The sequence below is a fragment of the Ammospiza caudacuta genome, chromosome 2 (assembly GCF_027887145.1).
Source record: "Ammospiza caudacuta isolate bAmmCau1 chromosome 2, bAmmCau1.pri, whole genome shotgun sequence".
In the NCBI taxonomy this organism is placed as follows: Eukaryota; Metazoa; Chordata; class Aves; order Passeriformes; family Passerellidae; genus Ammospiza; species Ammospiza caudacuta.
The window spans coordinates 9,218,324-9,242,057 of record NC_080594.1 but is presented as its reverse complement, the minus strand read 5'-3'; the positions used below and the strand labels follow the sequence as shown (position 1 = coordinate 9,242,057).

The window sequence follows — 23,734 nt, the reverse complement described above, 5'->3', positions numbered from 1 at the left end:
TTAAGCCCATTAAAACAAACAAACACACACAATAGGCACAAAGAAAACCCCCCAAAACAACAAGCACTGAACCGCAACACAACCACAAAAAACAACACAAAACCAACCTGAACCTTAGGTTAAATGGGTGGATATTTACATCAGGTCAAACCAAAAGAGCCCATAAAAGCATCTTTATGTCAATGAAAATCAAAAGTGAAGAAAAAATCCTGAATCATCAATCTTTCTAGATTCCAGCTAATTAAAACACACACTCCCTAAATTACAGCTCTGTTGATATCCCACACATACCACACTAGCAAGAAGAGGTGAATACATGTTAGAAACAGCTGTTTAAATGCACAGTTTCCAAAAGAATCTATTTGAAAATTCTAATGCCCTATATCAGGTTCCAATTCAGAAATGAACTTCAATTCAGTCTTCACGTTTTTCCCTAAATTTCTTTTCATATATGAGCAGAATGTTTTTAAGCTTCAAGGGTTTCAAGTCTACATGCTTACAAGCCAGACATAGTCTCTAAAACAGAACCAAATCTATGAAAACTAAGAAACTTTACATGCAATCTTTCAGGTGTGTGGGCACACTAGCACACAGCTTTTGACACTTTTCACACCCAAACTGTGGAAACATTCCTAGAATGGCCTGGGTTGGAAGCGACCTTCAAGACCATCCTGTTCCAACCCCCTTCCACTACATCAGGATGCCCAGAGCCCCAGCCAGTCTGATTGTGAACATTGCCTCCTTTAATTTAATTCGCCTCAAAAAAAACCAGGGCTCTGATTCTCTTAGTTGGAATGTAACATAGAAAACAAAGTTTAGGAGGAAAAGAGTTTGGTTTGACACCTGCCCTGAAGCTGGGTATTATCCCTCAAGACTGACATGTCATTTCACTGGCTACAAATATTAGCAAAATTGCAGTATTAACACTGACAATATTTAACCCAACTTCTTAAATAGAAATGGCTTTTGATCCCACTTTCTCCCTAAGGGAATTACTTCATATTTAAAAAAAAAAATAACTTGGTATGTAACTTAAAACTAAAATAATAATTTCCTACACTACAATATACATAAAGGCATAATTTTGCTTTACAGTTGCCAGGGAACTACGCTATGCACATTCCAAAACACACCAGATAAAATATAATATCTGACTTTCAAAACAAAATACATATGTATTTCAGGGACATACCTTAACATGTTCAAAGAAAAGTTAACTCAGGCTGTAATTAAAATAAATAGGGCAGGGCAAGCAAGACGTCTGGAGGAATAGACTGCTTAAAATAAAAAGAAAAAAACAAAACACTAAATGACAGAGCAATCACATAACCAACAAGCCAAACCAAGAAATGTTCTGTTGTCATCTCCCACAACACTACGCATGCTAAGGAAGCTCAGATCAGGAAGGAAGGCACAGCTGAGGAAGTCCTGCATACGAGGCTTGTTTCTGACTTATCAGTGCAGATCACACGTGGCTGAGCTCCCCTCTGTCCCCAACCCTCCATCACCCTTCTGTCACACTTGCTGTGTTAAACACTGCTCACATCCAAGTGCCTTCACATCCCCACTGATCTGGAGCCAGAAAATGACTTCCTAATCTGCAGGCTCAGGGCAGCCTTGGGACCAGCACTGCTGCTGCTGTCCAGATCATGTACACAAGGCAAGAGAATGCCCATGCTGTGAAGAAGACACCAAATAAAACAGGTGCCTGTGCTGGAGGATGTGCCCTCATCACACACTAATGTGCTAAGAGACCTGATTCAGCCCTGATTGCAGCTCTGGAGAATTTAAGGCCATGTTTGGGTTACCCTAAACTCAAAACCACATAGAATCCTGCTTCCTTATATATACAAAGCACATTACAGAGCTGGGAAAAAAAGAAATATTGAGGAGCCTTCTCTTTTCATTTGGCTTGCTTTACAACCCTGAATTCATACAGCCAGAAAATTAAATGTCTGATGATTCAAAGAGTCTCTCAGGAGTCCCAGATACAAATGGCAACTAGTTTTACACAGTCAACCAGGGTGCAACCTGGGACAATCATTCACCAAAAAATCCCACAAACACAAAACTCCCACAACATACAATGTGATGATACTTGATACTGTTTTGAATTATCCAAAAAAATTCAGGCTAAACGTTTAATTTGAAGTGCCTGTGGATAGGGAAAGTAGCAAAGCTCCTGATCATGTGTTTATGAATGTTTAAAATGTAAAATGCAGGCATATTCCTGGAGCTATTTGATCACAAAAATAGGAAATACACATTAAAGAGTAAACATTCTGCATAGTTGCACCTAGTGTAAACACAGAGCAATTGCTATGCAAAACACCTCATATAAGAAACTTCAATGTATCTGCTTACAGGAGGAACCAATGCACTGAGCAGTGAAGAGCTGCAATTCAAACTGAACAAAATAAACAATTTTCCAGGCCTGCAGACACTTAGAACAACATTAAAATCAGGTAACCAAATAATCTCATCAGCTGGAAGAGTTTAGTCTTAAAGTCCCTGGCTATAACTGAATTGTTGAGGACAGCAATAAAACTGAGTCAGCTGGCATTTTCGTTCCTCAGTTAATGCACACTCCTCCAATAGGTGTGTACGTAGTACACTATGGAATTAGGCTTTTTTTTCTTTTTATTTGTACATTTTCAAGGAGTGCACAGTGTAGTCACTAATAGCATCTGACCCCTCTCAAAGATTTACAAACAGCATTATTTGATGACATTAGGTTAGGAAACTTTATTGGCTTAGTTGCTCTGGCACAGTTTTTGCAGACACCAGATTTGTCATCCAGCTTGCCAAAACAGCCCCAGTTTTCATTTGATCAGTAAGGTTATTATTTCTTGAACAATAGAAAATTGTAAGTGTTACCAGTCTTGCAATTTCCTGTGACATACATTTGCATTTATAAGGAGCAGGCTGACCCATGCCTGCCTTTGATGAAGTAGTTTTGAATGCACAGAGCCTCATGAGTGCACAGAGTCTCATGAGCCTCATCAAAGGTGGAACCAGCCTACATCCTGTTCTTTGACTATTTCACAGCATAGGTAAACAACAACTACAACACAGCCAAGGAGGCTTTTGGGGTAAAACACAGTGTTTATGTAATTTTCACTAGACATACCGAAACCCCTGGGATCCATGATGCCTCTGTTCTGTGAGCAGGGCAAGGCCAAGTGTTAGCAGTCTCCACCAAAAGCAATCTTCAACCTCCTCCAGCTAGAAGCTGCTAATTATGTCAGTCATGCTGAATGCTGACTGACAATTTTGTGCTGTGAAGTGATACCCACTCATTTTATTAGCAAAGAGAGGATCTGGAGTGAGCAGCTGAAACACCTATTATCCCTTTATTTCCAAAACAGCAACAGCTTACAAGCTCTCTCTCAGTTAATAAAATTCTACTTTCACTAAACACCACTGGGATGTAGGAATGTTAACTTCTTTCTCAGGAGAGAGGGAGAAGAAAACAAATACAAAACACCTCTCTGCTTTTGAAGTTCTCTTGCTGGATAAGCACTTCCCTTTGAGTTTTCTAGTTGCTCATCTACTCGGGCAGATTCTCAAGTGCAGTAAATTAACAGCGCCTCATTGACTTCACTGGAACTACACTCATTTACAACAGTTAAAGCTGACCTACATTAAAGCAGCGTCTCACACCGAGGAAGAGCTGGCCAGAGCCAGTTGGAACTGCAGGGTGTTTCTTCCTCATGCTTAATCACTATATTGAGCACCCATCTTCCTCTCCTGCAAGAGCCTGCAGCCCTCTTCAGTGACAGCTCATACAACCAGACATCTCAAACTGGTCCCAGCCAGCTCACAGCTGGGGGATGGCTGCACAAAGCCTCTGAAAGCCTGAGCAACTGCCCTGGAAACTTCTGGGAGGGAGTGGTGCCTGTGCTTGCCAGATTAAGTTCCAGAACTCCATTTCCAATTTAAGTCTTAGGGGTTTTGCCAGCCCTCCTTCTTTAACCAGAGACATGTTCTGTCTGGAGCTGCTGGTTCGCTCTGACTGGTGATAACTGTAATGAAAAGAGGCTCAACACAAGGACTCAGAGATGAGGCAGGGGTAAAAAAAACAAAATTCCTGTCATTCAGAAGGGAGAACTGCCAGGATACCCCTACACCCTTTAATTTCTTCTCTACCATGCATAAATGTAAGTCTGAATACATAATCCAAACCACTTATGAAGAGACTCAAACCCTACAACCACTGAAACTAAATAAAGATATGTTATAGTTGGGGAGGCATACAGCAACACTCGAGGTCAGGATAGAGCTCTGAGCAACCTCATTAAGTTGGAGATGTCCCTGCTCACTCCTTCAGGAGGTCACAGGCAACTCATACAATTCTAGGGTTCTAGGAGTCATGGCTGCAAGCAACATGAGCACTTGAACTCCCCAGCAAAAGAAAATAGTTTTCAATGGACCTAGCTAGAAATACAAAATTCTATCAAGAAGTCTCAATTTGAAACAGAGGCAAAACCAAACAACCGCCTGCCTGCAGATTTTAAGGAATAGGTTCAGGGAAAGCTAGAGAGATGTTACAGCACAGAATCACTCGGCAGCAACAGCATCCCCAATAAAAGCCTATCCTTCACAGTTTTCACCTTTTTCCATCAACTGGTTAGAAGAAGATAAGGAAGCTGCACTCAAATTTTAGTATCAAATGAATACACCTTTGTCCCAGACTTGTTTTCTCCTGGGTTGTTTTTTCTGGTGTTTTTTTTATTGTTTGAGGGTTTTTGTTACTTTGTTTGGGGTTTTTTTAAATTATCTTAACCTCGTAAAATCAATTCTTATACTTAGCAAGGCATGACATTGTTTACATAAGACTAAGTGCAAAACCCTGACCTCTGTATTTCCACCATGACCTCAGAAAATAGAGCCCACTCACCTTACCCCAGTTCTTACAACTTTAATTATATTCGACAAGGCTGCTGTGCTTTAAAGGTATCATTTACCGAGACTAAAAGATGTTTATTTTTATTCCTGCTAATCACTTCCCTTTTGTTTCATTCCATTTATACACCCTGGCTTTTGCACTCAGAATGGCTAGCAGATTAGATCACTACAGATGCAGCTGAACAGCTTCTTATGCTACTATGCAGTCCTATAAAAATCCACACTATTTAACTTTTAGCCAATGTATATAGAAACCATCACAGAAGTTGCAAAGAGCTTCCCAATTGCTTGGCTATTTAAGAAATCTTTAAGGGTGAGGGAGGGAGATACAAGGACAGAGGACATAGACAGACCCTACCTGTGCCATTATTTACAATTTTAACATCATAAATCAGGCTGATACCTTAAAAAAAATCCTGCCTTGTATATAACTTCCCTGTTATTTAAAAAATGGTCATTCTCTTCCCACACGCTGTTGAACTTACAGTTTCAGAAATACAGCTAAGTCAGAGAATTGAGTGAAAATCCAAGTCATCAATACTACTTTAGAACTACCTAGAAGTAAAGCTTAAACATACTACGAGCATTTAATGTGTTACTTCAACAGGTTCTTCTAATTATTTAATGACATCATGAGGAAATCTACAAAAATACATTAATGCTAAAAGTTAAGCTATAATAGTTTAAAGCCATCATCATTTAGTTTATCATTATCACTTAGTTTAAAGCCATTTTCCTTTCACTTTACATTTAGATGATGAAGAGCCTAAAAAAAAGTTATTAGATTCAGTCTATTTAATGGAACTTCTAAATTGAAGTAAAAAGTATGTACTTTTAACTTTATGGCAAACTGCACAATAATCCCATTTTCTTTTCTGTACCACAAGTTACTTGCTCATTAGAGACAAATGGGTAGAAAACAAGAGTTTCTTTGTTTGCATACATTAACTTAAAGCTGTAAAAGTCATTCAGCCAAACTTTCACCTTTAAACCTTAACCTGATTTGTAACAACATTTGTAGCCTCTAAAATTACACTGCATGCACCCAGACAGAGTTAATCACCCTTCACTTTTGATGCGTAGAATAATGATCTACCACTTAAACTTGAGCCTTTAAAAGCCTGAAGAAAACTATGTACATATCTGTCTCTTAAAGCAGTGGTGAAATCACAAAACTCTACCTAGCAGTGACCAGGTGAAAAGCAAAACAAAAAGAAACATACAAATTCTAGCTCATGGAAGCTGTAAATAAGAGCATTTCAAGTCTGCTCAGATGAAATTCTTGCTTCCCAGCACATGCTATTGATCAGACACCTGGTACTTCTAGGAAAAAGGACAAGTCACAGGGAAAGGTCTGGTTTCATTTTTTGTGTAATTTAAAACTTTATAGGGAAATGGAAGAAAAAAATTAGTAGAGGTTTGAAAAGAACATGTTCTAAAACATGATGAGCTTACTGCCACCTAAGTAAGAATACATTATGGCTCCTTTCAAATACTGGCTAGAAGGAATCAGATTGTACTAGTTTTCAAAACTGACAGTTGAGCATTTCTGCTGTCTGAAAACCCACAACTACAGAAAACAAACTCTTGGATTTATGTATTATACTTCCTTAAATGCAACCAAAAAAAAACAAAGAAAGAAAACAGAAAAAAGAGTATCTTGTACAGCACAGGAAAATTCCAAACCAAAAATGTTTAGAAAAACCTATCAGACACAAAAACATATAAAAAAAAATTTAAAAATCAAAGACAAAAATGAGAAGCTGAAACAAAACCAGTTTGGCTGTTCTGAGAGCAGAGGAACGATTGGCTACCACACATAAAAGACACCAACAGCACCAACAACCCAAGAAATTCAATCTTACAATGAATGAAAAAAGGGAACCTAAATCACAGAATTTTAAAGGCCATTAAATGAGCCTCATTTTTTAAGTTGAGAACAATTTGTCATCATGTCCTTTTTTCCACTGTTAAGGTTTCTGTGTAACACCATGTAGAGTAAGTAACACACAACCTGAGCTTCTGCAAAGCAAGATAAAAACTGACATCAACAGTCAAACCTCCTTTGACTTTAGGGGCTGAGAACTCATCCGAATTTTGTTTTATTTCCTCAGGTCACAAAAGTAGCTGCTGCTACTCTTTCATTTACACTAATAAATGAGAGGGAGCTATTTTTCTTTTCCTTTTATTACTGCTTTAAAAAAAAAAACAAAAAAAAAAAAAGACTCCTGAATTTGAAACAAGTTTTAACGAGTACAATAAAGTCTGCACACATAATGCACTGGGTGGAGTAAGAGCCCTCAGCAACCCTGCACAGAGCCAATAATGGACCTGTCGCCAACACCCTGGGATTTCATGACTGCCAGAACAAAAACAAATGCCACGTTCAGTTCACTGCAAAGAAAGGGACTCATTAACCTGATGTGGCTTTTTACTTGACCTTAGTAAGGTGAGTAAAATAAAATTTCATTTTATGAGATTCAAAATTATCAGCTGCATACCTGCAGGAATTCTGATGAAATGGCCAAGTGAAATTACTAACTCTGTTTAATTCTAATTATTACTAGACTGTAGGTCACTCTGAATTTCTAGCTGAGAGGTTGCTGCCTTCCCTCCTGTAATAAGGTAACATAAAAACAAACTTTAAATGTCTTTCTGGGAAACGATGTAAAATAAAATGTAAATTTCTGTCAAAGACATAACTATCAATTCTGAAGACACAATAATCTCAATGCAGACTTTAATCCAATCTTTTTTGAGTAATAATAGACTTTTAGACATCTATACAGTCATGTTGCTGCAAAAAAAAATCCTAGTTAATACTCAAAAATCAAACAAACACACATACTCTATCAATAAACCTTATAGTAAGAGAATTGGAAAAAAACAAACAAACCCCAAGAAAACCCTCCAGAAAACAAACAAAACCAGAAAAAAACCCAAGCAAACAAACAAAACCACCACAAAAGTTGCCTGTGAAAATAACATTCACTCCTCCTGGTCACAACATTAAAGCACCAGGTCAACTGCCCTACCTTGGCTGTCCCAGCAAATGCAGGGGGAAAACAAAAAAATCCCCATCTAATATGAAGCACTGGAGGGAGAATGAGGATTAAAAAGTCTCTTTGCACATTATGGTCATGGGAACCACATTAAAGTATGAATGAAAAAGATGAAAACCTTTTGCTTAAAAAAAGCCTATATATTATTTCTTCCTTATTTTCTGCGGAATACACCACCATCCTCTCCCCAAATAAAAGCCAGAAAGCCAGTAAAGAAGTACAAAACAGCAATCCAGAATCCAAAACTGTTGTGAGCAGAGATTTTTTCAGCAGTGCATTTCAGGGAACTTTGTTCCCTAGTGGATAGAAATTAAAGTGGAATCCTGTTTCAGCTCCAGAGGGACAATACCTTACTGTTGTTCCCTTTTATTTTCTACCTATATTAACTTGCTGTGAAGAGGTCAATTGTTTCAAGCAATAGCTCCATTAATGATGCCACTATTTGGGTTTGGGTTTTTTTTTTTCCACAATTCTGAAGGAAAAAATCTAACACTCAAACACACACTTCACTGGTTTCTGTACTTGCTCCACTAAAAACTTGAAAGCAAACAGAAGTGTGTTCCTATCAGTACTGTAATCCTTTAAGAGAGGAACAGCCTTTGAACATTTTGAACATTTATTCCTGATATGACACCAAGCTACATCACCATTCAGCTCAGCAGCTGCCAGAACCACGCTCAAGGAAAGTTAATGTGCATGCTATGCCTCTAAGCCTGTTTCACTTTGTGTGTTTCAATATTTGCTTTCCCTACAGGTAACACAGATTAACATTCATGAGTGGGAGAGAAAACAGAAATCACTATTTTCTGAAGTTTTCTAGAAAGCAAAGTACTCAGCAGCAGCAAAACCCCATCTTGCACCACTCCTTCCCATTTCAAGGTCTGCATTGCTACATGCGCATTTGAAAAGTCACAAAATGCTCCTCAAAACAATTACTCAGAAGTTCATCTTTTGGTTTCTGAGCTTAACAACAGCACTTCACAGATCTCTCCTTGTATCACAAAAGGTATGGAAGACTTCATTCTGCCCTCTGTATTAAAGAGGTAAATAAAGCATTGGTTCCTTCTTTCTGCTTTGCATCTACTTTTAAATTTCTCCTTTTAATTTTTAAAGGCTGCACAACCTGAGCAATGAGCCTCATTAATCACCACTGAATGATTTAACCCAGCCATTCAGTTCCAGATGCCACTCAGTGCTAGAGATATGCTAATTCCTTCCAAGCTTCACCTCCTTTCACAGTTGAAACCATAATTTTCCACAGTGGTGAAGACAGGATTTTACTCCGTGCATGGGGCCTCCTGCCAATCATTTTTATGACTAGCACAGCACAAGTTTCATTCCACAGTTATATCAGACCTTTGTGCTCAACCTGTTCATTACAAACATCCTCTCTCCTGCATTCTGCTGCTAACACACCATAGCCCCAAACTCCAACCTCTCCTGTGCCAGCTCCTGCTCTGGGAAGAAAAAAACAAGAGTTTGTTACTATCCCTACTTACCTTGTTTCCTCACAATACTTTTATTTTTTTTTTTCTCCCTTTATCACCTCCTACCATTAAACACTTTGATTATGAAGTATCTGTCAGCTGCAGTACCTAGAGCCTTAGACATATTCCAAAACCAGAAAGCTGCACTGACAGAATTGTTTTGTGAGTGGGAGGTGAGGGGAGAAGCATTTCAGCACTGAAATCCCAGTTCTGAACCTGCCTGGCATCCAAGAGATCTCCTAGCACAAAGCTACAGCAGGTGCCAAGTTTCATACCAGGTGCCAAGAGGTTTTGATAAAAGAAAAAGCCTGGTGACATTGCTGAGCTCTTGATCAAAAAATGGTATTTTAGGACCTTGTATTACACCTTCAACACAAACAGAGATCCACCTGTGGATCTGGGGGCTGCTGGCCTCATCTTGGGCTTGTATGATTGGGCCTGTTTGGCCAACAGGAGATGCCTGGGTTGAAAAATCTGCTTTTGACCAGTGTTAGCAAAGTGCACTACAAAAGTGGCAAGCTGAGAAGTTCCTGAAAGAACACATACTCAAATACATTTTTGACTGGCTTCTCACCCTTCACATAGCTAGTGAGGCCCATGCAAATTTAAAGTTATACAGCTTTTTTCAGTTAATTGGCTCTTAAGTCAATGTTCACGACAATCTCAGTTTTCAGACTGGCTAAGAACCCACAATGATCCACAAACATTTGCAACTGAAGATAAAGTCAAACACTTTAGGCAATTTCATTTAAACACTACAATCATGATTTTCAACAGGCACTACTGATTTTAAGTGGCTCCAAATTTAGATTGTAGGGTCCCAACTCCAACATATCACAAGGCACTGGATACCAAAAATCTGAGGTCTAGTGTCTGTAAAAAATCCAGCCACTCTTTCAAGCATATCCTCCATCAAACACCATTTAATTCTCCTTTCACCTGTTTCCAGAATGAAGTGGAGCCAATGCACATCTCTAGGCCTACACTAAATCCTTGGCCATGTATTAAGACCTAATTTCTAAGAGAAAACCTGTTAATGTCTGTCATGCTACTGTAGAAGCAAATAGTAAAACTAAAGTTTTCTATACTTGAATTTATAACCATGAACTGCTCTATGAGTGTAATCTTCCACATAAAGGCATTTGAGCAATTAGATAAGAGGCAATATAACTAACCAACAATCTAAAATAAATACCTCGCCTGAGGACACGCTAATTTCAGAAGGCACAAAAATGCCAGCCAAGCAAGTTTTAATGCAATGCTAACATGAAACAGTTTAACAGTTCCAAAGAAATCACAATTCTGATTTATGTACAAGACAGCCAAGGGAGCAGAAAGAGTACAGAACTGAACATGAAGAGCACACAGACTACACAGCTCTCTCAGATGGCTGTCATGGATGACCCCAGCCTGCACATAGGTTACATAGGCAGTCCCAAAACTGAGCTTATTCCACTCCTAATTCACCATGCAAGATGAAGAAAATAAAATATCAAGTTTAAGATTTTAAATCCAGAGCTCAGCACGGGCTTGTCAGATTTACAGACCTTTAATCTACAGTCAGGGGTGTTCATATTATTTTAATCATTCACAATATTAGTATTAGACTTAAGGTAATGCAATACCATATTGAGCAAATAATTCCCAACAGAAAAGGGCAGCTTGAATAATTTTGCATATCTGACTATTCATTTCTTCAAAGAAAGAGTATGTATTTTAAGATGGCAGCAGTCCAGAAAAAATGCTTGTTTTCTATTAAGAATATTCTTACCACTTCAATAATAACAATAATAATGCATTCAACTACCCATTTTGGTCTAAGCTGAATTTATAGGAAGTTGTACTAAAATTAAATGCTCTAATTATTTAATTTCCAGTTATTTACTTACATGTAAATAAATAGAAACATTTAACATAGTACAAAAAGCCCTATGCCTCTCTAGAGGAGTAAAGACAGAAAAAAATACTTAAATAGCAGTACCTTGTGGAATTTACCTCTACCACCAGTGAGCAAACCCCTAGAGGTCCTCTCCTGTTGTTTAGATGTGAAATCCAGTAATTTTTATGGAATTTCTTTGAATGCTAAGGAAGAAATCTTCAGCTACACATTTACTATGATGTGAAAGTACAGATGCTAATACAAGCAGTCTGTACATGTCAGCCTTCTGAATGAGAAGATAAATACCTAAAATGCCTTTATTTAAAAATGGTTTTATGCGCTAGCCATATATAGTTTATATACGTCTAAAAAATCCCTTAAGAGAAAAATGTGTAAAAATGAGGTAGAGATGACATTAGGCTACTGCTTTTACCAAAACCAATGTACTGAACATTTACATCTGAAGGCAAAGGGCATGCCCAAGTTGCACCATGAGGACCTCCACTCCTCCAACAGCACATCTGTTCACCAAAACCTAGATGGAAAAGTGCTCAAGTTCTGTGTAGGTCTTTGGGCACTGGTGCTGAATGAAACTATGAGTAAACTTGAGGACCTGAAACGCAGCTTCCACTAAGACACAAAATTGCTTTATCTGTTTGTCGTAAAACAAACAGATTTTTTATTTAAATCCACAAGTACATTTTCTGCCTATTAACAGTAGATCCTCCTTTCTAATCTTCCAAGCTTCTGCTCCCGGAAAACACAATTAACATTACTCACCACTAAAACACAAGGCAAAATGTTTTCTATTCCCCTTCTCAGCATGGCTTGCCTCCTTTTGGTAAGGCCACCTTAAGGTTATGCCATTCCATAAAGCATTCTGTCCTCAGCAGAGGTGAAATGACTTGGCTGCTCGTGGGTGTGAGCAGAGCACTCTGCACCTTCCCCTTGGCTGCACTGCTCAGATGGCACGCAGGCTCTAATTAGAAACACTGGCCGCACGCCACTCACAAATCTCATTACTGTCAATTTATCAATTCTGCTTTAATCAGTCATACACAGACACACATGAGTCTTAGAAATTTTCCTAAGCTTCAGAACAAGAGAGGCGTGGAAAATAACTACAGGTCTGAGAATAGTTCTCAGTATTGACTTCATTGGTTGTTCATATACTCCTTCACTTTCTCATAAAAAAAAAAAAATTAGTTTCCTCACTTTGTTTTCAAAAGACAGGAAAGGAAATAGAATATATTTTCCCTGAGTCCCTATTCATTGTTTTACTTAAGTGTAGGACATTTCCCATACTATTTACACCTGAAATGGAAAATCCCACATAAACAAACATTTCTCCCTGTGTGCTGTTGTCATAACACCAATTATATCATCTATATTCCTGGTTTGAAAAGCCTACCTTCATGATGTTCCAGAGTCATATTTCATCATTTTTGTGGATAGATCTGGGTAAATCCACCATTTTTTCCTAAAGAACAGTGAACCAACAAAGAAATTCTGACATCCATAATTAAATTCATATATTGAAATTCTGATTTCAATAAATATTTACCATCACCTTCAGGGTAAGATAACTCACAGTACCGGCTTTTGTTAATAATCAGGATACCAAAAGATTTAGCTCCTTAAAAATGAGAACTCGACTCCAACCACAGAATAACATAACTCTGCACACCTGACTGAAAACTGAAGTCATCATTAGTTTCCCAGGTGTTACACATTTTCTCTGTTGAGATTTTCATTACTACCAAGTCTCAGCTGTGAGAGTCCAACACAGCTGGTTGCATCTATGTCAGCATTACAAAATATTTGTGCTCATAAAATATTTTTTTTTCTTCACATAAAATGTCCTTCTACCCACAACAATTTAGTGCTGATGCTAAGGCTGACACAGTTACCCAAGAGACAGCACTGTATGACTGAAATACACATGTATAGAAGATATGCACCTCTTTCTCCTAAAGAAAATATAAACTAGTAAATTATCTCCCTTAAAAGCACCTCTAGCTTTCAAGATACTTAAGAATATTTTTTATTGCTCTACTCTCACCTTCTGGTCAACCTGCTCATCACCAACAGAAAAATACTCTTAGTTCCTCTGTTTACACAATTTATTGGACTTAAAATACACATTGGTTGCTACTTCAGTTACCTCATTATTTACCTTACAATTTTATGAAGAGGCACTCAGGTGAAAAGCTAAGGAAGGTTATCACCACCAAATAAGATTATATAACAGAGCACACAAATAAAATGTGTCAGGATCTCAACATATGAAATCCTTAAATGCCATTTTGTTTGCTTGGAAAGAGCAAGGTCACAAAATAACCTCAAAACGCTAACAACTATCAACAACAAAATGACTCATTCCAAACTATCCAAATACACAAAACCCACAACAAAAACTTAAACGTTGACAATGGGAATGTTCCCTATGAAAGGCAAATTTTTGAAGGCAAATACCAGGACAGGACACCAAGCCAAGTGACCGCCATGCACACAGCACATTTAACAGCAACAGAAATTCTACACTGACAACTGCAGCAAGTGACCAGACTTGCTAGACACAGCAAATTATCATTATATTCATTAGGGAAAGCTATCCCATAATGAGACATAATATTACAGCTGCTTAGGATTGTGAAATAAAACTCTTCCAGTTATTTAGGAAAATTATGTGCCAACTAAAACCAATGTTATTTGAAAATGAGGGAACGGGTTCCCAGATATTTTAGGTGCAACCATAGATTTCCCTGTCTTTAATTTCTAAAGGTTTTTTCTTTCCACCTTCAAATGAAAACTAAATTGGTCTTTGGCCATCATTTCCAAAGCAATTTATGTTCAAGCATTGTTTGGCAAAAGCATTTGATGTCTAGTATTAACATGATAACACTGCTACCTAAGTGTCAGTAGTTTCTGATAATATTTTTAATGGCCCTTCTACTTTTGTAAATGCAATCAAAATCTTTTCCATGTACCCTCAGAAGTATTCTTCACATAAATTCATGTTTCCCAATAAAATCTTATGGACAGTACACATGATTCCCCTGAACATTACAGATGATCCCCGCTAACGAAGTTACTCTTCAACTTAAAACATCTGACAATCAACACTGCCTGCAGTGAGCAAAAATCAGCTTCAGTGTTGCTCTGGTTTAAACTGAGATAATTGACAGGCAATAGGGGAAAAAAAAAAAGTGTCTCTTTCTAGCTGAAAAAAAAATTCACACTTATGCAAACTGAAAAGAAGAAAAGATTTCTACTCTCCACAGATACTATCAGTACTCATAAGGATAACTGGCTTTGTATCAAATACATGGATACTTGGAGAATATTTCAGCACAAGTAAGGAATTGTCAATTTTATAGCATGTGGTTATTTCTTTGCCAACTTTAACTCTTCAAACACAACACAAGTGGGGCAGCTTCTTCAGCTCTAAGCTGCTGGCTCTATCTTTCTTAAATATTATTCCAGTAAAATTACTTAGAACAGCACACAATGCATTAGGGATAGATGAAAAAATGCGATTTTTAAAGTTTTCTTGGGTGACTTATTTGCTTTTACAGATTAGGCATTTAATACTTCCATAATCTTTTGAATTACTGTGTATTTTTTTAAAAATCTCTCCTAATTTACTACTATTAGACAGAGAACACATAAAAGGAGTACAACCATTTCCAGAAATGCTCTAGCACTCCATGAGGGAGCTTTTAAGTTCAAACTTCTGAAACAAACAAACAAACAAAATGTATCAAGGAAGTGGCTGATTTATTTACTCCACTAGGTAGCTTAGCCAGCTGGAAAGGACTTTGGGGACACTCCATGGGCACCCTTAAACTATTAACCATCAGAAGATAACTCTCCCATGAAGGAATGAATACAAGAGACAATTTTGCCCTCCACTGGCTAGAACTATCACTGAAAAACACTCCTGCCTTGCTGTGTCAGTGCTGCCTGCTCCACACAGCATGGAAAAACCTCTGGAGCAAAGGCACCAATCCCATTTCAAGGGCAGTAATTAGTAAGGGATAACACGGACAGGAAAGGGGGAAAGGGTGGGTGTTGAGCAGATGGGAATCAGCAATGCAATGAAACAACTCGTCGAAATATAAAGATTTCCACGGAGGGAAACAGAAAAATCACAGAGTAACAAATTTAGCCTTGAGAATTGCTAGAGCAGTGAACACCCATGTGGGAAAGCAAAACCTTGACACTCATTCCCAGCAAAAATGTTCTGCATGTTGCCCTTCAGATAAGGGAAAGCTTTTCTTTCCCAAACATACTCATTTGATGCTGCTGCTTCCTGGGGAGCAGAGAGATGAAAAATCCATGGAATCTGAAGCAAAGTGTGCCTCAGAATGAAGGAGAAAGGGCAGAAAGTAGGTGAATACTCAAGAAAACAAAGATACCAGAGAATTATCCCTTAAAGCAATTCTTATTCTGTATGCAAAGAAGCATTGAAATTACACTGGGAGAATAAGGGAGGAAAGCTGCTATATTCCAATTTTCAACACTATTCAAATTTAAATGTATTCAACATTTATTAACCACAGGCTTACATGAAAGAAGGTACTTCACAGGATCCCACAGAGACAACACCAAGGTAAAAATTAGGGGTTTTAAATTTTAAGTGGTTTACCAATTACAGTTTTAACAAACATTAACCCACTTACTTTTTCTGTTATAATTTTTTTTCCTCTTTCCCATCCCCCAGTCATTTCCCACCTCTCAGCAGAAGTTGCTAACATCCCGTTTAGAGTGTGGCCACACAAACCATTGATTCAGCAGTGGGTGTAAGTGAGGGAAGGGAGACCCTTCAGTGGAAGAGGGAGGAAAGGATCAATCAACTTGCAAGATCAGCTGTCAGCAGAACTCAAAGGATTTCAGTGTGGAAACGGCTGTAGATGACTCTTGTCCTTCCTTCTGCACTGCAGCCATCTGCCCTCAAACTTCATCCTGCCAAAGGTTTCTGGCATCTCCATTGTTCCAGACACAACACTGAGTATTTGACCACACTCTACTTGAGGGGAAAAAGAAATTCCTCCTGGTGAAGGAGCTGAAACAGCGTTATTATCTGGTGCTTGTCTCTTAGCTTTGTTACTGAGTTTGCTTACATGACAAAATTAAAAGCCTTCATAAAAAATCATGGCTTTTTTCCTCTCCAACTCAGCTGGAATCAACATTATTAGAGATAGCATCCCCAACCTGGGAGGAAGAAAAAAATTTACAAAAAAACATTGCATGCAACTTTATTGAGCATTTATATGATTAAAAGATGAGAGGAATAAAAGATAAATTAAATAAAATTGTTTCTTAACTTGGGAGTTTAAAACATCCCAATACATGGTCAAGTTACAGAGTACACTATCCATGAAGTCAACTTTTCTTCATAGGTGGGGATGATTGCCATGAAAGTTTCAGAAAGAGCAAATGGGTGCAAAGGCTCTTCCCCATTCCATCTGTTTCTTCCATCTTCCATTTGTTTCTTTCCATGTATTGCCAAGGAGGCAATACAGAGAAAAATCAAATTAAAGATAGCATGACTGACATGGTCAAAATTGAGCAGGGCAAGAACTACTCAGGGATGCAAAGTTTGCCATATCCAAAGCCAAAAGGAACAAACTAATACCTAAGAGCAAAACTTCAGTAGTTAAATGTATGATATAATCTAGAAACAGACATAAGTTACTACAGTTAGTGACATAATTAAGACTTAGAGCTTCAGGCAGTGAACTTAAGCCTTTCAAAAACTTCATTCATTCATTCACTGACCAGATGTCTCATGCTACCATAACTTTAATGACTCAAAGAGTTCCTCTGCAAACTTACAGGAATCAATTAAATAGAGAAGTTAGCGCCCAAACCAACCTCCACCATGGCACAAGCATTCACTGCGCTCACTTAGCCTGTGACAAAAGGCGTTCCTAAGAGCGAGAAGCAACACTGCGGGGAGACAAACCCGTTCTCCGGAGGGAGTCAAGGTCCTTGTGCAGAGATAAACCCGAAACCCCCCAAGCCCCGGCAGAGCCGCATCCGCTCCGAGAGGGGCGCACGGAGCCCAACCCGCCCTCCACACTGCCCTTCAGATCTGTAACCTACAGGCACGATAAGATGCCCCAACACGCCTAAACCCCGCGCAAACTGTGCCTAATGAGCACTAATCCCCCCTATCTCCTCGGCCATCTCCCCCACTCCCCCTGAGCACGCCGGCGCTTCACTTCACACACGTGCGTAAACTTTATTCACAAAACCCATCCCCAGGAGCCCTCCCTTGCCTCCCTCACCGCCGTGGTCCCCCCGGGGACGGCTGCGGGGGCTTAACCCGGCCCGGGGGCTGGCACGGGGGGATGCGCCACGGACCGCCCGGCCCACGGTGCGCGGTACCCGCGGGCAGCGGCACCGAGCGGCACCGCAGCCACCTACAGAGTCCCAGCCCCCCGGAGCTCAACACCAGCCCTGGTTACATCAATGGACCCTCGGTGCGAGCCCTGGGACCAGGGCAGGACCCGGCGCCGCGCATCCCCCCGCGCCCGGCCCCGGGCAGCCCCCACGGCCCCGGGCAGCTCCCGGGGCGAACGCGGGCCGGGCGCCCGCAGGGTGGGAGCCGAGCTTCGTTCCCGAGCAAAGGAGGGGGCCGGGTGAAGCGGAGGGGCCAAACTGGGGGAGCGAGGGGGGGAAAGGAGGGGAGCGAGGGGGGGAAAGGAGGAGAGCGAGGGGGGGAAAGGAGGAGAGCGAGGGGGGGAAAGGAGGAGAGCGAGGGGGGGAAAGGAGGAGAGCGGCTGCGGGAGCGCTGCCACGGCCGCGGCCGCGTGTGTGACCCGCCTGCGTGAGGTGGTTACCTGAGGTGACACATATGAATCCAAAGAGGTAAAAGTGAGCAAACTCCGCGATCATTGTCCTCGGGTGGCGCCTGCAAGCAGTCTCATGCCACAAGAGCGGGGGGAAGAAAGGAAGAGCCCCCAGTTGTAATTCCACAGAAGCTTAAGGCAAGCGAGGTTCTTTAATCCCGCCGGAGTCCGGGGCGAGCCCCCTCCGGGCACGGCGCTGTCAGGTCCGTGGGGCTCCAGCCGCTCGCCAACTCCGGCCGGCCTCCCCTCTCCCGGCCCGGGCTTTCCTCAGAGCGCCTTGACACTTCCCAGGACTATCCAAAGCGATAGGAGACAACAAAAGATCCCCGAGTTCCCGCAGCGGAGCTCCGCCGCCTCCCGAGCACAAGTTGCTGCCCCGGCCCCAGACTCCGGGACCAGCCGCTAACGGAGCGCAGCCGGGACGGGCAGGACCGGCCACCGCCGCCCTCCGTGAAGGCGAGGAGCGGGCAGGGAGCTCCGCGAAGTGTCCCCGCCGAGTCAGTGCGCGCCCGGCGAGCGGCGGGCAGAGCGCGGCGGCGGAGCGGCGGCAGCGCCCGCTCCCATGGCGGGGGAAGGAGGCGGGCGCGTCGGGGGCCGCGGCGGAGCCCGGCCGCGGTCAGGCGGGGCGGCGGGCAGGGGAGCCCCGGCGGCTGCCCCGAGCCCAGCCCAGCATCGCCGCCGCCCCCGCCCCTGCACGCGGGAATCCCACGCTGGCCCCCGCCCCAGCGCCGGAGGAGGGCACAAGAGGGGCGATGGAAGGAAAGAAGAAAGAAAAGGCAGGGAGAGAGGAGAGGGCGAGCAAAACTTCCCCGGGCCAACGCCCCCGAGCCACCCACCCCAACCGCCCGCCCTCAGTGCGGCGGCTGCGGGAGGAGGAGAGGGAGGAGGAGGAGGAGCGGCTCCTCGCCTTGCCCCGCCGCCGGGGCAGGGGTGCACGAGTCAGGCGGGGCCGAGCCTGAACTTTCTGCTGTCACGTCGAGCCGCTCGCCTCCGCCGCGGGTTTCCCCTTCCCCCTCCCGGCCGCCTCCGCCTCCTGCCCGCGCTGCTGCTGCTGCTGCAGGTCTGGTGCCGCCTCGGGACACCTTAAAGGAGCCGCACCTACGCGGCCCCCGCACGCCCCGAGCGGCGCTGCCCGGCCCGGCGCTCCCTCCCCGCCCGCCCCGCCCTGCGCGGAGCCGGCGCCGCCTCCCGGCCCTGCCCCGCCGAAGGTAACGCGCGGGGCGGCTCCCGGAGCCCATCCCCAGACAGGAGCGCTGGGAGGGGATGGGGGTAGCCCCGGGCGCAGATGAATTCGGATTCCCCTCGCCCACCCCCGCTGAAAACAAGCAAAGACACAAAAGCCCCGCGCGGGTCTCCACCGGCATTCCCGAGGCTGCGCTTCGCCGGGTGGTTCCCAACGCCGAGGCCTGGCCGTGCTCCAGGGTGGACCGAAGCTCTAGGAGAAGCATCCTCAAATCGTCACTCCTGCGGTTGAGTGCACCGACAAATGCTACAGGAGCAACTCCGCATGGCCATGTCACACCATGAGATGTAGTGGTGGGGAAAGAATGGGAACACTACAGGGAACTTGGAAAAACTTACACTACCACCTCACAGAAAAGCTCCAGCTATCCCTAGATTTGATTCATTGAGGATTGAGTGAGGCAGAAGAAGAAATTTCATTTCCAACCAGCATATTAAATATATTAACCACACTGCAAGCAAATCTGCAGTGGGATAATCAAACTATACAGACAGACTCTTGATGTACTTCCTGTCACAGGATTTATACAGACCCCATGCTGTTATCAGCCAAACAGGTTTGGGTGCTGGCAGCCACAACCATCAGTCAAACCACGAGGAATGTCACTGAGTTTGCCCCATGTTGTGTCCCTCAGGGGAAACTGACCAAAAGTCCAACAACAGAAAGGTCCTGTGCATTGCACTGAGTCTGTTTCAGTCCACTTTTATGAGTATGAGATACATAAAGACTGATTTTAAATACTGTAAATCAAAACCTGTTTACATTGGGAGAGGAGGCTCCTGGTTGTATGTATATGATGTATCTGTATCAGCAGCAACCAAACCAGTAAGATTTTCTTCTAAAACTGATGAGAATTGTTGTACATCCAAAAGTTAGAAAAACAATCTAGTGTTTTACACCAATTAATTTTCACAGAGAAAAATGAATTAGTGTCCTACAAGAAACACATTTAGAAAGCAATCATAACTGAAATCAGTAGCAGTGAATAATTTTGCATATGAGCATATTTCTTCAAGCTGTACCTAGCCAACCATTTCTCTTCCTGTTGTGACCTCATGCATCATCCTGCACTTTATGAAAGAAAAATGCATTAGGACCTCCACAGTTAAAACCACACAGCATAAACAGTGAAGAGCCCCGAGATAATCCTTGAATCCTAGTGAGAAGTTTGAGATTTCAATAAATTAGATTTGGGGTTGTTCTTTTGTAATTGATTAAATAAACAGGAGTCACATGCAGGACTGAAAATGGGCCTCAAGAGTACATTTATTTCACCTGTTCCCAGATAGGGTCAAATATAAGTAAGACCCTAACTAGCAGGTATTTTGTAATCCCTCTTCTATCCATTTCTCATGACTAGAGTTTCATACTCTATTTAGTTAACCTGTCCCGATTACTGTATAGTCAGATTTCTTTTTTTTTTAAGCCTAGACCAAATACTCTTCTGGAAGAAAGCACACCACTATCACCACCAATTACATTTTGAAGACCTTTTTTTTTTATTCCTTCTGTAGTATCAATACTTGGCAGACTCACATTGTACCACATTTTCTTCATATTTTAAGTGATTGCATCTCTTTAAAAAGCAAATCTACACATCTACCAGTAGGCCACTCTAAAGGGAATAAATAGGTTCACCTATTCTATGAATGTACCTTCACACGTATATTTACTTGTACATCTATTTATTTACTTGTAAAGGATCATTCTTATATATTCCTCTGATTATATGGGATGTATTTCCTCTAATCTTTAAATATAAAAGGTAATTTTAATGCTTTTCTATGGCATTTGTAATTTCTAACGTAAATTCATCTATTTAATTTGTAACTGACAAGAAACATACAGAATGTGTACAGAAGGTAAACAAAGCATTTTCCTCATTCCCAGAGAGTTTTCACAACCCAAGATGAATCTGTTTCCTGTTCATTAGTGCAATAGTAGATTTCTAGATTCACTCATGCTTTTGCTTACGTAATTTTAAAAAAAAAAGGGCCAGTAAAATTTTATGCCATGTCAAAGTCTTGTTGTTTGCTTGTTTTCAGTCTTGCTGGCTGCTAATTTGAAATTCACAGTCAGAGAAATTCACCATACAGCAGTGGATTAAATCTCTGAAGCTTGAATGACCTTACCATGTGATCATGAGATGAGCCTACGTAAAACAGTTGAAAGCTTTTGTGCCACGGTTACCCCATCTTTAATGAGGCTCTAAGACTGTTTCAATCACTATAAAGAATTTTTTATCCTTTGAGAAGAACGGAGTCATTCTGCTTTAGGTACCTATAGTGAAAGTACAGTAGAGCTTCAAAGGCTTGTTCAATTTGTACTGTCTCAGATACTTCATAACATAATGTTTAGCTGTCAGTGCTTTCTTACTTCAGAAAAATTGCTAGGAGTGAATGCATACTGCTCTAATTATCTTTCTTAAAATTCATTTAGATTGTAATAATATATAACAGCTGCACGGCTGAGTGAATCTCTTCAAATTGTAAGCCTCCAGAATTTCATCAGAATGTCTTGTAAGTAATTGACATCATCTTTAATTCTGCAGATGTTCTTACAAAATATGTGCTATTAAAGCACCCTTATTGTCCTTGATACTGAGACATAGAGACACCCGTGTGAGACACACACGTATGTGTGTGTCTGTCAGAAAACGTTTCTAGGAAAAGAAACACGGCTTTAACCTCTTCAGATGTGGGGAACAGTACATCGATGAGGATTATAAAGCAGATGTACTTGCTGTGTTTGTTCTGTAATATTTTAAGACTTACACAAACATGTAATTTCTGGGAGAGCGGAACTACTTTGAAACACAGAATTACACACGCTGCCTGAGTTTGAGGCACAGGACTTGCATGAAACCTCCAACAAAAAAGGTTCTCCAGAACTGATAGTTGTGATTCAGCAGATGGCACTCTTCCCTCGAAGCGACTAAAATCACTTCTCCCTCTGATACAAGGGATGATGTGCTTTGAGAGATGATTCAAGAACTTGAACTTCTGTAAGCACTGCAGATCTCCAAGGGCAGAGACACGCACACGACATCTTGGATGTGCTGTGGGGGCAAACACGGTGCCTCTCCACAAACCTCTTTGAACTTCAGATGGCTCTCCCCCTTGCTGATCTCCAAAGTAGCGTGTAGCCTCCCGGTTATCAGCGGGGCTGGCTGCCAGGAATCCCTCTGCGTGTGCACTGCACGGTCGCACGCGCTCGTGTCTGCAGAGGCTCACTGAGTTTATCGTCCCGAGGCTGGCAGCCAGCATTGCTGAACCGCTGCCTTTATTCTGCAGGCTGCAGCTAAGCTCCCATTGACATCACAGGGATTATATAGAGATACCACCAAGTTTCAAAAAGTCCTTCTTCCAGACTCTTTAGGACACCGTGGAAGTGATGGGTTGCATTATTTAGTGAACTGCCTTAAAAAAACTAGTATAAATATTTTTTTTAAGTGTAAGTTGAAATTAAGTGGAAAAACATGAGGAATTATATATATGAGGAATTAAATATACATCTCTCTTTGTGTGTTTGTCTCTAAATATATTATGGGTCTTAACCATGGCAGGAATCCTAGCTGAAGTCAATAAACATACCTGATTAGTACATTATTAGTACATATATAAACATACCTGAACAGTACATTATTTCAGTGTTTTTTTCATTAGGAAAAAAAAAATTGGATTTTTCTACTTAAAATCTAAACAAGCACTAATATGTTAGAAGAAGGAGCACTGCAAAGGACATCTGAATATAAAAAATGCATGAATAGCAAAAGCTTGAAAACCTACAGTTGCCATATAAATAATTGGGATAATTATTAGGAACAAACAAGTAATGTTATTATTTCCATGCCCATATAAGTAAATTTCTGTCTCTTTCTTGACCTGTCTGGTTACTGTTTAAACATGCTTTTCAAAGACATTGTTTTCTTGTATTTGATTGCTTGGGCCTTACCATGATTTTGCTTTTATTTACATTAATTTTATGATGTAATCCTTATTTTCTTTGATGTTACTCTTAATTACACTACTAGTGAATTCAGACTTCCAGTGTCTTTCACTACATACAACATTTAGAATAGCACTCGAGTCATTACAGAGCAAGGAATAATAGCAATTAAATATAATATTTTAAAATACAATATTTTATTTGCTATGATGAATTCAAAGATAGAGACCGTAAGGAAGCTCAAGCCTCATTATGCTAGGTGTGTAAAAACACCATGATAAAAGATTCTTTCTTCAAAGGATTTATGAAGCATCACTATCAACATAAAGAACTTAAAGAAAAAAATC

General features: G+C 41.2%; 2 protein-coding genes across 2 annotated transcripts in view; one reads left to right on the top strand and one right to left on the bottom strand.

Annotated features, from left to right (window-relative positions):
* ROBO1 (roundabout guidance receptor 1) overlaps window positions 1-18,485 on the bottom strand; it is a 293,397-nt gene extending 274,912 nt beyond the window's left edge. Inside the window, exon 1 of the mRNA XM_058800512.1 lies at window positions 18,188-18,485. Coding sequence (XP_058656495.1) covers window positions 18,188-18,242 — 55 coding nt within the window. The 5' untranslated portion in view covers window positions 18,243-18,485. The remainder of the gene's footprint in view (window positions 1-18,187) is intronic.
* Window positions 18,273-19,408, top strand: LOC131571445 (basic salivary proline-rich protein 2-like). The gene is made up of 2 exons (XM_058824165.1): window positions 18,273-18,313; window positions 18,583-19,408. Exons 1-2 carry the CDS (start codon window positions 18,273-18,275, stop codon window positions 19,406-19,408), a joined length of 867 nt encoding a protein of 288 aa, XP_058680148.1.
* The last annotated feature ends 4,326 nt before the right edge of the window (window positions 19,409-23,734 follow it).

Bases quoted from the DNA above. Each gene is read 5' to 3' on its own strand.
- LOC131571445 (XM_058824165.1), top strand. From the start codon at position 18,273: ATGCCACAAGAGCGGGGGGAAGAAAGGAAGAGCCCCCAGTT. The intron at 18,314-18,582 runs GTAATTCCACAG...CCCCGGCCCCAG, and splicing joins GAAAGGAAGAGCCCCCAGTT to ACTCCGGGACCAGCCGCTAA.